This window comes from Pinus tabuliformis, chromosome 7, assembly GCF_031772625.1.
Source record: "Pinus tabuliformis cultivar Carrire ecotype Pingquan chromosome 7, CPIR1, whole genome shotgun sequence".
Taxonomy (NCBI): Eukaryota; Viridiplantae; Streptophyta; class Pinopsida; order Pinales; family Pinaceae; genus Pinus; species Pinus tabuliformis.
Genome location: NC_142293.1, coordinates 165,774,160 through 165,789,419, shown reverse-complemented (window position 1 = coordinate 165,789,419; position 15,260 = coordinate 165,774,160). Strand labels below are relative to the sequence as shown.

The 15,260-nt window shown below is 40.3% G+C and overlaps 1 protein-coding gene across 7 annotated transcripts in view; it reads left to right on the top strand.

The window, feature by feature from the left end:
* Positions 1 to 15,260, top strand: part of LOC149246351 (uncharacterized) — a 240,733-nt gene that overhangs the window by 73,953 nt on the left and 151,520 nt on the right. For all 7 annotated transcript variants that reach the window (XM_089457880.1, XM_089457879.1, XM_089457877.1 and 4 more), the window contains 5 exons: positions 8,260 to 8,319; positions 9,213 to 9,295; positions 9,463 to 9,527; positions 9,646 to 9,679; positions 9,884 to 9,954. In XM_089457880.1, the coding sequence (XP_089314006.1) occupies positions 8,260 to 8,319; positions 9,213 to 9,295; positions 9,463 to 9,527; positions 9,646 to 9,679; positions 9,884 to 9,954 (313 nt within the window). The remainder of the gene's footprint in view (positions 1 to 8,259; positions 8,320 to 9,212; positions 9,296 to 9,462; positions 9,528 to 9,645; positions 9,680 to 9,883; positions 9,955 to 15,260) is intronic.

The window sequence follows — 15,260 nt, the reverse complement described above, 5'->3', positions numbered from 1 at the left end:
ATATCAATACTTTTGACTTTCACTTTTCCTTTTTCCATTGCCTTTCTTACAACCTGTTCTTTTCTGTTTTCTTTCCATAATTTTTGAAATCTGTCCAGGCTTTGCTTTGCCTTGTTTGATCGAATTTCTTTTGCCTATTTGAAAGTCCTTTTTGGACACGCTTCTTTTATATTCTCTGTCTCTTGATAGAGTCTGCACCTGTAGGCAGTATTCTCAATTAGACAACACCAGGACCATCCAACATTGTTCCCTTGCCTACGCCACTTGGACTCCTGACTGTTCCACATTGAAGATTCCTAGGAGGAACAAATCTGCTCAGGATTGTCATACAGCATGACACATGGTTAAAGAAGCATTACTAGCTTCTTTCCTACTGCTAGGGTTTTTTGAACCTTGGATATAAGGAGTTCTTCTTCCTCATTCTCTACCTCAATCATCATTATGAGCATTTTGATGCTGGACAGGATTACTCCTGAGTGACCTACTAGTGCACTCATCAAGGGACATTATTCAGCAGACACATGGCATTGACTTTTGCACCATGGATTGGGATGATGAGCAGGGCTATCTTCCTCCTCCCTCTTTTTGCAGTTGAACGTTATTTCAAAGTTACCTTTCTTTACTGCCTCTCCTTCACTTTATAGGGTTTACTTTTTCAGTATAATCCTTCACTTCATGCTACTTTTTTAGCTCTCAGTTTTCCTTTTAGGGAAGCTTTCTTGTGTGCCCCTCTTATACATGGCCATTATTGGTGGTTATATATCCTAGTTCCTTTGACCTATTTGGGTCTTTAGTGAACATTAATATAAATTTCAATTTCATTTGTCTTTTTCATAATCCAGAAACTGAGTCCATTTGATGGCTTCATATTGCAAGATGATCTTGTCTGGCAGGCCTTTGATAAGGTCTAGTTCAACGTAGCTTTCGGCATAATATAAGAGATAATATGATTAATTTCTTTTGATTACCATAAAAAGGAGATCACCGGGACTCAAAAGTACAATCTATTAGTGACAAACTGTGGGAGTGCCAAAGCAAGTCCAAGAAGCTAAAATATAAATGTAAAATAAACTAAATTATTGAATGAGAGAAGTAACCAAAAACATAAGCATAGATAAACCATTATAAAGGACTACTCATCACCATAATTGGATTCAAAATGAGAGGGGGAAGAGGAAGCCCTTGTTAAAATGTTGAAAACAGAGGTGGAAGTAGAAGAAGATGAAGATGTGTAAGATTCCAAACAAGGAAACTACCCAATTGACCACAAATTTCTGAGTTTTTTTAGTGAATATTTCAGTTAGAAATTTTGTCAAATATGTCACATGCAAACTGCTGTAGGTGTAACTGCTATAGGTGTATCTTTTAATTTTGTTTGCTGGACAATGTGTTCTCTACTTTATATGAACCCAAAAATTTACCAAAACACATCTCCATATTTTTTATGACAGCTCGGAAATTTATAAATACTGGTACATTGACTTCATCACAACGCAAATAGCCATGGCAGTCCTCTTATTTCATTACTGTGCAAATACATTGGAAAAACAATGGACTAGAGGAACCTGGTAATGTAGCTTCAGCAAAGATGTCTCCAACTTATCAGTTCCTTTCAGGGAAAACAACCATACATATTAGCCTTTAATTGGCCATGTCCAGCAGTGTTATTAACTCTAAAACTCGTCGCAGTCATATGCAAATTGCACCAACAACTTCCATGTTCAATCAGCGAGCAAGATGGGCTGATATTCAACCCGATTTGGTCTCTAGTCTTGGTTCAGACACGTCCTTGCACAAACTGCAGCTACAGAACTTCTCAGTTTCAGCGTAATTCTGGCAATTGTTGACAGCCCTGAAATATGCTCAACTATACATGTCAGCCCCTGAAGCACATCGTTTCAGCATTCAATAATGGGGACACTGCTCAGAAATTACATGTTGGTCCAGAAATGGCTACACAGGTTCACCTTGCACAAGGGTCTTTGACATCAACAATCCTCTTCAACTATGCCTTGAGATGGTAGACAGTCTCCTAAATGAGGTTACAGCAGTGAGGAATAATCTTTTGACTGTCTCTATAATGCTCCAGAATTCGTGGTTATGCTCAGAAAGGGGACGCAGCCTCTTGAGAAATTATTTGATGCCACAAACATGTGACACGACTTGCCTGTAGCTTTGTATTACCTCCTACAGCGCATACGCTCCCTCCTCTAAATAATATGCAGCCCAGAATTTATTTGATAGGCCTGGTTAAGCTTCTGAGTATGCTCCATGACCATTATCCTCAGTTTCACAACCAATATGTAGTCCCAAGCAACCAGGGAACTCATCCATGCAATAAAATAAGGAATAGCTGTAACTGGGTGTTCGAGTTGCCTTCCAGAAGATGTGAATTGAGCTACTGATGCCCTCTATCTGCTGCCACGAAATGAACAACCACTATAAACCACAAACTCAGCCTCTATTTGGTCATGGAATTCGTTTCCCAGGGCTCAAGTTTCAAGCATTTCCTCCACCTGCAAAGGGAATATAGAAAATACCAATTAAGCTTCTAAAATCAACTAATAACACTAGAATACCTCGTTATTTCTCAGACATTTCGTTCTCCATTGAAGCTCTACGGTGAAATCTGAGTGATTTCACTCTCACATCCAGACTAGGGGGTCTCGTTGCAACACCGAAGTATGCTATGGCAACTAGGGTTCCAAATTCCTCAACTTTTTCTTCCAACTCTCTCCAAGCGCTCTCTCTTCAAACTCACACAATGCACAAATGAGGAGAGTCTCCTCATTTTCTTTATTTAATGAGTTTAGGGTTGTCTTTTCACCTTCACCTTCCCCTTTTTCTTTTCTTTTTGTTTTTTTATAACTCATTTACTTTTTCCCTCTAATTAAATATTTAAAAGCACTTTTCCTTTCTTTATTTAATAAAGTGACCTTTATAAACTAATTAAAGTCACTTTTAATGTTAGAAAATGCTTAATTCGCCTTTGTCGTCACATTGGCCACCCAAAGCTCCTTTTTATCATTCTGCCTTGTAGATCTTTTCACTCTGATAAATAAATAATTAACATATGTCTATTATTAACGCTATTTTACAGAAATTGTTGGAATGCAACGAAACTAACAACAAATCGTGCGGAATTGATCTCAATGATGAAATATGGTAAGCGATCCCAATCGGAGCCATAAAACTCCTCTAAAACCATCTGAGCCTACCAATGGAGTAATCTTGCTCCTATGACTAGGGTGACACAAGCTCTGGAAAACCCTCCTAACCACCTCACCTAGTAATCCAAAATTTGGGGACATCATAGTCCCCCCTCCCTAAAATTGGTTTCCCTCAAGCAATGTCATCGCATGTTGTCGCTCCACAAGTTGATCCAAATGAATACCAGGGTCCCAAACCATTCTAGTCATCATGAAGCATCTCTCGCTCCACTCACTCACCATGAAGGAACAAACACTAGAGGTCCTCTGATTACTGCTAATAAGTAGAGCGTCTTGATAATGTGAAAGTCCAACCAACTCCTCAAGAAGTTGCTCTACCAGAAAACCAATCTCGTGCACCTCACGAGTGAACTTCCAAAAGTACCTTCCAAAACTTACTAAAAAGGATCCTCACCCACAGGAACTAACCACTACCACCTTTGATACCCCCAATGAATCACAGAGAAGTGAAATGACCCTCCGCCAAATTGAAGTCCAATGGAAGATCTGAGTGATCTTCCCCTGTAAAGACCAACTCACCCATAATGGTGGTTGAGCTGTCAAGTGTTGTAATGCTAGGGTCCCATGCTAATCCCAAAAGGAAATTGCCATGTTGCCGCTGCGCCACTCTGATCATAACTAACTGCTGCGATGAAGCACTGCTAACTGTTGGCGCCCATTTGTGCCCCATCACTAATCCTTGTATGCAACCAATAGATGGAAACCATGTATCATGAATCAATCTGGTGCACGCTAAACTGCCCTGCTCCTGCCTAATCACACATTAGACTATGCTATCCTGTCTCTTGGTGATGTACCCAATTATTTCCTAGAGCCCACATGCCTTCCTGTAAAAGAGGCCTACCATCCACTGTGCCCCATGCTCGTACAATGCCTCAAAATGTCCTACCGAAGGTGTGTCATGCAACTCTCTCTTGATCATCTCCCTAAGTGTGTACTCAGGGGCGGGACATATGTTGCCTCTGCAGTGGGTCACACCATCCCTAATCATGTATCTGTCAACTCACGCTCCTACCATATGCCTCAGTTGGGAAGTCGTTATCCTGTCCATGATGCACTGTGTCTCACCCAACTATCTTAGGTGACCCTTGTGTGTCCTGCTATATGTGATGAGAGCATCAAAGAACAACAACAAAAGCCTTTGCAATAGTTTGCCGGATTGGAAAGTGACCGATGCATGGGTCAATCTCAAAGGCGTGATCAAGAACCCATATGGATACCCATGGGTAGTCTTGCGAGTATCTTGCTCTTTGACTCTAATTAGGTGATGCTCCAATCGAAGATCAAACTTTGAGGAATGCAATGCTCCCTGACGCTCATCCATCCACTCATCAATCCTGGTTAAGCCAGGCCCATTGGTATGCCCGATGTCTCAATCAATCTGTCTCCCCAAAAGCAATGCTCTAAGATTCCATTGTGCAACACCATACACGACTACATAAAACCATGCATCACCGCACTCCTTTGCATACCCATACACACTATATCATATACTTGTACCCCACTGGCTATCCCCGCCTGCTACTAATGCACCCTGTATCGTCTGATATCCTGCTTGTGCCAATTTCTTTGCCATCCTGCTAGTGGACCCACCATGATGTGAGCCATATCTCCTCTGTCCTGGTAGACCTGAGAGGTATGACTTCTCACATGCTAATGGGGATGTCATTGTTGTGCTGATCCTCGGTGGCTCCTGTGCCCAATACATCAATGGAAGAACATCATCCTCATATACTGCTCTATCTGGTGGCATACAATTGCCATCCCATCTGAATAACTCTCGTCGGGGCATGTTGACCACCCTGCCACTCCATGTATGAATGATTTGCCAAGACATCTCCCAAAGTTTGCATATCCTGCATGACACCAACCAGCCACTAGTGTTGATCATAACTTTGATGGAAGTATGAAGGAACGTGAATGCTTCATCACTGGGTCAATCACCCTGTCAACGCCATAGTCATCCTTCACACCTGGTAACTGATTGAAAACTCCACCTGGATCCCAATGCCAACCGGGATCTCCAGTATCCACTCCACTCGTGTCAACCGAACCTGGATCCCAAATGCACGTATCCTCATCTGAAATATATCTGTATCCACATCCCATGGGTGTATAATCAGAAACCTCTGGAACATACCTCTCTACAAGTGCTTGTTCATCTAGATGCTCTGTGTGCTCCACTATCAAATCATGAGTGGCCCAAACATCCTCTTTGGTGATGGTTGCCCTAGAAGAATGTACACAATGCAACTCTGTACAAGGCATGCTCGACCTGCAACTCTGATTCTTGAAGGGCCATTTGAGTGCTTTTCAAGGACTCCTGGGAAATCTCAAGCTCATAAGTAAGCTTGTCGACTTCCTCCTCTTTTTCTACTAGCGCCTCATGATATATCTTAGCAAGCATGAGTAGGTGATCTCTGTCTGAAAGGAGGTGTAGGTAGTTAGATTTCATCTCTACCAATACCTCTTTGAGGGTCTGAAAATCTGCAAGTGAAGGCTCTCCTCCTAAACTGTCATGTGTCACTGCACTTCTCCAACAATAATCTGTCACCAATACCAGTGCATCATCATATTTTTTCGTGGCTGCCTTAATCTTGTTTGCCTTCATCTTCAATTGGGTTTCCAAGTTATATGCACAAGTAGGTTTGTGAGCAGCATTTACCTCATCAACTAAATGGGACTGAGTTTGCATCGTCGACCACATGTGCGTTATCATCTTTGCACACCTCTTGGGAATCATCATCAACTGTTGTAGCCTCATGATTTTCTTTGTACCCATCATCTAATTCAACAATCTCACTATGTGACGATAGGCAGTCTGTAACAATTTCTGATTCCCTTCCATCCCAAACTCTCATTTCAACCTGTTGGAGTGAATTTGTGATAATTTCATTTTCAATGTGTGACTTTTCTCAGTTCGTTCTGGAAGGTTTGGTCATGGTTTTAATCTTCATTCCTTGCTTCCTGGTCCTTGACTACCTTTTCATATTTGGATTTGCTATTCCATTTTCTATTTACTGTATTTGATGACACCCATGCTTCCATGTGCTCTATCACCTTTGTAAATGTTTTGTTATAATTTTCAAATTTTTTGGCAAATAATTCTGCTTGACTTAGAAACATTGTTCCCTTCTTATAATCAACAATCCTCTTCAACTATGCCTTGAGAAAGTACAAAGTGTCCTAAATGAGGTTACAGCAGTGAGGAATAATCCTTTGACTGTCTCTATAATGCTCCAGAATTCATGGTTATGCTCAGAAAGGAGTTGCGGCCTCTTAAGAAATGATTTTATGCCCCAAACATGTGACATGGCTTGCCTGTAGCTTTGTATTACCTCCTACAGCGCATATGCTCCCTCCTCTAAATAATATGCAGCCCAGGATTTTAATGATAAGCCTGGTTAAGCTTCTGGGTATGCTGCACGGACATTATCCTCAGTTTCACAACCAATATGCAGTCTCAAGCAACCAGGGAATCGTCCATGCAATAAAATAAGGAATCGCTGTGACTGGGTGTTCGAGTTTCCTTCCAGAAGATGTGAATTGTGCAACTGATGCCCTCTATCTGTTGCCACGAAATGAACAACCACTATAAACCACAAACTCAACCTCTATTTGGTCATGGAATTTGTTTCCCAGGTCTCAAGTTTCAAACATTTCCTCCACCTGCAAAGGGAATATAGAAAATACCAATTAAGCTTCTAAAATCAATTGATAACACTAGAATACCTCATTATTTCTCAAACATTTCGTTCTCCATTGAAGCTCTCTGGTGAAATCTGAGTGGTTTCACTCTCACATCCAGATTAGGGGGTCTCATTGCAACACCAAAGTCTGCTATGGCAGCTAGGGTTCCAAAGCCCTCAGCGTTCTCTTCCAACTCTCTCCAAGAGCTCTCTCTTCAAACTCACACAATGCACGAATGAGGAGAGTCTCCTCATTTTCCTTATTTAGGGTTGTCTTTTCACCTTCACCTTCCCTTTTTATCTTTTCTTTTTGTTTTTTAATCACTCACATACCTTTTTCCTCCAATTAAATATTTAAAAGCACTTTTCCTTTCTTTATTTAATAAAGTGACTTTTATAAACTAATTAAAGTCACTTTTAATGCTGGAAAATGCTTAATTCGTCTCTGTGGTCACACTGGCCACCCAAAGCCCCTTTTTATCATTCTGACCTGTAGATCTTTTCACCCCAATTCCAACGAGCTATTATAGTAAGGTGTTTTTCCAAGTAATCAACCTGAAACAACACCTTAAGCATAAATAATTAAAATATGTCTGTCATTAACGCCATTTTACGGAAATCGTCGGAACACATCAGAACCAAGAGCAAACAGTGCAGAATTGATCTCAATGATGAAATATGGTAAGCGATCCCATTCGGACCCATAAAACTCCTCTAAAACCCTCTGGGCCCACCAATGGAGTAAACCTGCTCCTATGACCAGGGTGACACAAGTTCTAGAAAACCCTCCTAACCACCTCGCCTAGTAATCCAAAATTTGGGGACATTACAAGATGTCCGTGCTGTACCACCAACCACTAAGAAGGAGCCAATACACTACTTGTCTGTGTAATTAGGGGGTAGTCTATGCTTAAGAGGCCTGGTTTTGTAACCTTGGGAGAGAGTCTTGGACAATATGTCAGGACTCTCATAACACTTGAGGTTGTCGAAAATAACCTGTTGATGAGAAACATGAACCAATTTGGCTTCAACTTTATCTCAAGGCTTAACCAATTTGATTGACCACCATCTGGAAACTACTGTAGTATGCTACCATGTTGTCTAGATTTGTGGGTTCTAGTCAGTCTGTTTTGAATCCTTATTATAGTCATCCTTGAATGTTTTCTGTGAAATTATTTGCTGAAATCAGTTTTCAGTTGAAAGAAGAGCCTCAAGGAGGATTATGTGATATTTTGCAAATATATATGTTCATTCACATGGAAAGTGTTGTATACATGCAGGTCTTTGTAACTCTTAATGCATAAGAAACTAAAAGAGGTCATAACATATGCATCTTGCAGAGCACGTGACAGTTGGCTTTGCAAGAAGTGGAGGACCTGGAGGACAAAATGTCAATAAAGGTATGCTTTTGTGTTTCCTGGTAAATACCTTAGAAGTGAATGAGTCAATTGGGATTTAAAAAAGAGTTTTTGAGGTAATATCTGTCAATATTCATTCATATTTAAGAGATTATTGAAGGTCTTGGAGCTTTTTACTCTTTCAGCATATAGTTTTTGTGGCAGGATTGCATGCAATAAACATGATGAAATGACTTAATGATGTTAGAGTAACTCTTATGTGCATGGATGCCTTTCCTTAATGTGATTGTGTGTGTTTACATAGTTTGACATCAATTCCTTTAGTAATTATTAGCATCAAACCTTTAAGATATAGATATAATTCACAGGTAGCAACAAATAATCTTGTCAGAAGTTGTAAGCTCGATTGTATCTTTTCAAGGTCGAATAACTGATTTAGTGCAGAACTTTAACTACAATGCATTTGTCTCTTAACATCTATGGCAGACATTGCTCCAGTATACTGACACTTTGATTATGCAGTATCAATAATACTATGGTATGTTAATTTATGTGGTTTACAGAATCACATAAAACTGTTATGTAGAATTGTAACATCCTAAGAGCTAAAACTAATGTCTTATGCTAAATATGCTTGTTATTAGTAAGCTTTGTACTTCAGAAAGAAAAATGAGACCTGAACCATTGTTCCTTGACATTATAAAAGATGTTTTCTTGACATGCTTTTAAAATCGTTAGATATCCGAGCAGACTCTTTGTGCTTTTTTTCTTTCTTTTTCCTGTACTTGGAAGCAAAGGTCGAGTACCCTCCAAGTCTTCTTAGTTGCAGAAACTAGTTTGGATGGGTATACTGCTTGTGAAATCTTCTCATTTTTGCTACTCTTAGAAGTTAAGACATTGTAGAGGTTATCTTATACTTATACTGAATTTTCCAGTGAACACCAAGGTTGATATGCGATTCAATGTTATGGCTGCTGGTTGGCTTCCCCTGCGAATTAGAGAAAGAATATTGCAAATGGTCTGTTGAAGTTTTCATATGTAGGAATCAGCTACTTCTGTCTACTATAATGATTTTGTTTGATTTATAGAAACATGCATTATTAAATTATTTTGATGTCTCTTCTGGGATGTGTCGCATTTATAACATGTGAACACTATACTGAATTTTCTTATAATGTGAAACAGGAAAAGAATCGAATAAACAAGGATGGAGAAATTGTTATGTCATCCACCAAAAGTCGGACCCAAAAGTAAATAGATGCCCTTAGATTCTGATGTCTATTAAGTAAATTATTGTTCATCTTTTGGACTTTGTTCACTAATTTATAGGAATATATCTGATTGATTGACAATAGTGTTAAATTGCAGGGGCAATATTGAGGATGCTTTGGGAAAACTTCAGGTCTTGTATGTTGCATATGCTTTTCTTTATGGCGTGATTTAGAATTATATATTTTTCATGTTTTTACATTTTAGCAACTTGTAAAGCTCATTCTACTGCTTCTTCTCATTGCTACACTAGACTCACTGTACCCTTCTACGTAAGGTTGTGCCTTGGCAGATTTTTCATGTAGTCTTTTGATAAGATAGGCCTCTGTGATGACAGGCAATAATTGATGCTGCCGCTTATGTTCCACCATCTCCAACAGAACAGAAGATAAAAAAGATCATAAAATTGTAAGAGGATTTTATATAACTAATCATTGTCATTTTGGTTCCTCAATATATTTTTATTTAAATTATAGAGAAGAAAACTTATGCTTCATCTTTCATCACAGAAGCATTGGTGGACTTAACACCCTTAGATCTGTTGAAGTTCAAATGCATGATATAATTTCTTAACATGATAATTACTTGTGATGGTTTATTTATATTTTTCTTTTAGCCATTATTTCATTCATTAAGTCATCAAGCAATTATACAAGTACAATGCACAAAAAAACAAGAGACACTAGAAATTAGGCCAAAGGCCAGGGCAAAACCCACAAGGGGAAAACTCATCAATCCTTTCCTTATAGAATCTTTGGCATCAAGAGATATCCAAGTGAAACTAACCATTGATCCATGTGCCAAGTCAGCCCTCCATTTATAGTCCAAATTCTGCCATAACTCTGTCCATAAATTATTCAACAAGTCTGGTCACAAGATGACACATGTCTGTCTTTAGATGCTATGCCCCATAGAGAAAGAAGCTCGCATAAATACAGAAGAAATGATATCTCAGGTTGCTCGGATCCATGGAAGTGTAGTCTCACAGAAAGCTCGAATCCACAGAGGTATTGTTGAAAATTGGCAGCTCAGGGATGAATTTCTAAAAAATAGAAAGTCCCAAAAATAGAATTTCTAAAAATAGAAATTCTGAAAATGTAGAGTCTAAAATTAGAAAGTCTCAAGATAATAAATCACCTTGCATCATTCGGTAATCAAGTATTGTTGATGAAAAATCACCTCTTATCATTAATCAATCCTAATAGTTCAGTGTCCACTTAATATTTTATGATTAATATTATTATTATTGTTTTTTTTGACTGTAACGGTTATGGTTTTTATTGCTTTGGCGGCAAAAAAGCTACCGCGTGCTGGTTACATTGAATTAGGATTTCAAATTTCTTGATCCGCCGAAATCTCTATTCAAGACGAATCCATTGACAAGCTTGGATTCATAAACTTCTGAAGGGGAAAAAAAACGCAGCGGCTCTGCCTATCAGATCTGGACATCAGTGATGAAGCGATGGGCCACTCGATCAAAGCCTGAAACTTGATGCCCCTGTGCGGTTTCATAAATTGACCTGCTTGGACCTGGAGTGTAATACGCTGACCACTGAGTCGATTGCCAGAAGAACGAACGGATCATAGTTTCTTCAATTGTTTGTCGACTTCCCTTTTTAGACATCAATACATGATTTCCTCTGGACAATCTGTAGAATAGTGATGCGTTTCCTTGGGCGATAACTAGCTGTCTATGACTGATTAATCCAAGGCTTTATTAGGCTCGCTGAATAGAATGGCAAGCACTTACTTGATTCAGCGTTCCCTTTGCAGAGGTCCGGGCGGGAACCGATGGGGTGGAGCAAGCTGTTGCCGGATCCTCTTTCTGAAGGTAAACAATAGTCTGGAGAGGAAAGAGTTGCTAACAGACTCTGCGCATTTGTGGACTGAGACAGAGGAGGGCCCCGAATAATGCTGCCATTCAAGGCTTTTTCCAACATTGGATTTGGGAATCAAAAGGATATACTTTTAATACTTCCAATATCTCACCTGTACCGTAGAATTGACCAAGCAGTCACGCATCGTCCATGACAGTTCAGAATTCTGCTGGAGACAGAGGCTTATAGACTGCCAGAAACAGAGAGACCAGGGTAACTGATTTCCTTGATTGCCTGCCCTAGGAGAATGGTGAGTTTGAACCTGGAAACCAGAACAGAACAGCAAATCGATTGTTGTCACAAAATCTGATCCCATAACTTCAAGAACAGTAGTCTGGAAAAGCCTATTAAGGGATACTACAGAGAGAATCAACCGAATTGACTGAAAGAGTTCTTTGACTTTTGCCAGAGCCAAGATTTGCTTCCGAATCTGCCTCAGAATTTAGCTGCCTCAGAATGTGGTAGAAGGATATTTTCCGAATTTTAGCCACTAAGGGTCTAATTTTCTTGAGAGTATGGTCCAAATGAATTTGCAATGGATTTGAATGTGAATTCATAGCTTGAATGATAATCCGAGAGTCTCCAAAGACTGTCAGGGATTGAATATTCCAGATGAGAGCGAGAGTCAGCCCCTGCCATAAAGCTAGAGCCTCTGCTCTATTGTTAGTTTCGATGCCTAAACCCCAGTGAAACCTGAATAAACAGGTGCCATCAGGTTTTAGAAGAACTCCTCCTCCACCCGCAGCACCTGGATTGCCTTTAGAGGCCCCGTCAAAGAATAGACAGTGGTCATCTAGGGCCGATCTCCACTTTAGAAATTCCTGTTCTTCTAGACGAATTTCCCACATTGCATGGCAAAAGGCTGGGGAAGTAGTGATGGATTGATTTTTAGGGCCAAATTCTTTCAGCCAGAGCTCTTCCTCACTGTCGAGCTTTGCTTCATTCCTTAAGGCTGGCTTGACATCCATCGTTTCTCCCATTATAGCTTTAATTTTGGAAATTACGCTGTTTGCTGTGCAGATTTCTCCTCTAAAAATTCTGTTATTCCTTTCCAGCCATAACTTCCAGCATGTGAATTTAGGGGTCCACATCCAAGCAGTTTTTAACAGATTTTTTTTTTTATTGAGGCAAAAGGGTGATAGCTTGGCCCACTCATGGAGGAGATTTGACACATTACTTGGCAGCTCAAACTTGTTCGCCAGTGAACTCAGAACCCCCTTCCAGACTGTCTTGGCAAAGGGGCACAACAACATCAGGTGATCAGCTGATTCTTCCTCTGAAATACATAAAGGGCATCTAGATGGCCCTTCCATTCCCCGTTTTCTCAGGTTGTCTCCTGTTAGCACACTGTTATGGGCAAGCGTCCAGCTGAAGAAGTCGATTTTTGGAAGAGAAGGGAAGCTCCATATGAATTTCCATGGCGATGGATCTGGGGGAACGTTCTGAACAGCTATCAATCTTTTGTATCCTTCAGCTGCTGAGTAGGTACCTGTATGGGAGCCCCACCCTCTTTTGTCCTTGGCTGAAGCAGACAGAGGAGATTTCCCTTGCAGATTGTCTAACAGTAAAGAAGCTTCTGTATGCAAATGTTGTGGAACCTCTCCTAGGTTCCAGCTGTCCCATCTTCTGTCAGCATCCTCCGTCCAGTTGGAAATGTCCCAAAGGGTTTCTTTATTGTTAGATTGCAGCCATAGTTTAATATTTGCCAGACCTTCTTTCTGGTGTAGAGGTTGATCTCCAAGAATCTGATCTTTCCATATTCTAATTTTCTTCCCATTGCCTGGGATCCAGTAGAGGTTGGTAATGAAGTTCTCCAGGGCTGCGTTACATAGCTTGGAAATAGGGGAACCTTTGGAATTTTTTGGTGGAAGTTCCAGACATCTCAGACGTTTACCTTGGTAGTATTTCTTCCACAGTACTTTTTTGCTCCAGCTTATTTTCCCTGCCACAATATTCCACAAAATTTTTGAACCTAGAGCCATATTTTGAGCTGCCAAGTCTCTCATTTGCAGACCTCCTTCTATGAATGGTTTCTTTATGGTATCCCAATTTACTAAGTGAAGTCTTCTTTCATTGTTTTTCCCCCCTTCCCACAGGAATCTTCTCAATAAGCCTTCCATTTTATTGAGAAAGGTTTTGGGGGCAAGGAGAATGGAATGCTGATAAAGAGGCATGCTTGTTAGGACAGATTTTATAAGAATTGTTTTCCCGGCAGTGTTCAGCCAGGAGGCTCCCCAGGCTTGTATTCTGAGCTTTAACTTGTCTAACAAGGGCATCCAGTGGGCGACTTTAGGATTGGATCTGAAAATTGGGATCCCAAGGTATTTGAAGGAATCCCAGTCCTGACAGATTTTCATTTCCAGAAGCCTGGCTATGTCAGCAAGATTTTTGGCTGAGCAGTTCCAGCCATAGATTGTACTTTTTGCGTAATTTATTTTACTGCCGGATGCTTCCTTATAGATGTCCAGTTCATTTTTGAAAGCTCTGGCCGAATTAATGCTCGCTCCACCTAGCAGCAGAGTATCATCGGCAAATTGAGCATGGTTTATATCTTTGACATTCTGCACCATTCTAAGGCCTGGCAGAATTTGGATTTGCTGGCAGAATTCAAGCTGGAAACTAAGAACTGATGCTTGAATAGCATAGAGCAGAGGGGACAGCGGACAGCCTTGTCTTAATCCCCTGGAAGCTGTAAAGAATTCAGTCGATCGACCATTAACCAACGGTGCAATCCAAGGAGAGGCAATGCAGGCTTTCACCCAGTTTATGAAATTTAGTGAGAAACCCATTTTCATCATAACAGCAAACAGAAATTCGTGCCTCACCCTATCGAAGGCATTAGCCAAATCTAGTTTTATTACCATTCCTTTCTCTTTTCTCTGGCCACTTGAATGGACTGCCTCTTGAACCAGCACTATATTATCCAGGATCTTTCGCCCTTTGATGAAGCCTCCTTGGTTTTCCGGAATGATGTCTGGCAAAATATTCTTGAGGCGATTGGAAATTATTTTGGTAATCAGTTTATAACTAGTATTACACAAAGATATGGGTCGAAATCTACTGAATTCTAAGGCTCCTTTCTCTTTCGGAATCAAAGCAAGGAAGGCTGAATTGGTACTCCCTCCTATCTTTGCACAGAGTTGGGACTTCCTGACCATTCTCAAGAGGTCTTTTTTGATAGTTGACCAGCAAGATTGATAGAATCTAGCTGAGAACCCATCAGGCCCTGGCGCTTTGTCCGGATCCATGCCATCCACGGCTTTCTTGAGTTCTTCCATGCTGATCATAGCAGTCAGCATATTATTGGCAGAATCTTTCACACAGCTGGGGATTAGATTGTACGGATAGGCTTGAGGGTCTATCGGCTGGTCATCTGGCGCTGAGTAAAGATCTTTAAAAAAGGAAAATGCTGCTTTCTTGATACCTTCAAAATCATTAACCACTGCCTCTTGGAATCTGATTTCTGAAACATTTTTGAATTGCTTTCTAGCTTCGGCATGCCTGTGGAAGAAACTTGTATTTTTGTCTCCGGCCTGTAACCATAAATTTCTAGATTTTTGCCTCCAATACTCTTCTTCTTCCCTACTAGCTTTATGAAGGGCTTTTTGCAGCTCAACTTCTTTTTGGAGAAGACTTTGGGTAATAATTGAATCCTCCATTGATGATTGATGAACAGCAAGGTTTTCTAAAGACTCTTTTCTTTTGGAAGCAGGGGTTTTCAAAGTTTTAGCCCATTCCTTTAGTCTTCTCTTAAGAGTCCGCAACTTTTCCTCCCACACGAAGAAGGGGGATCCTTTTATTTTCCGATTCCATTCTTCTGAAACCAGCTCATTGAAA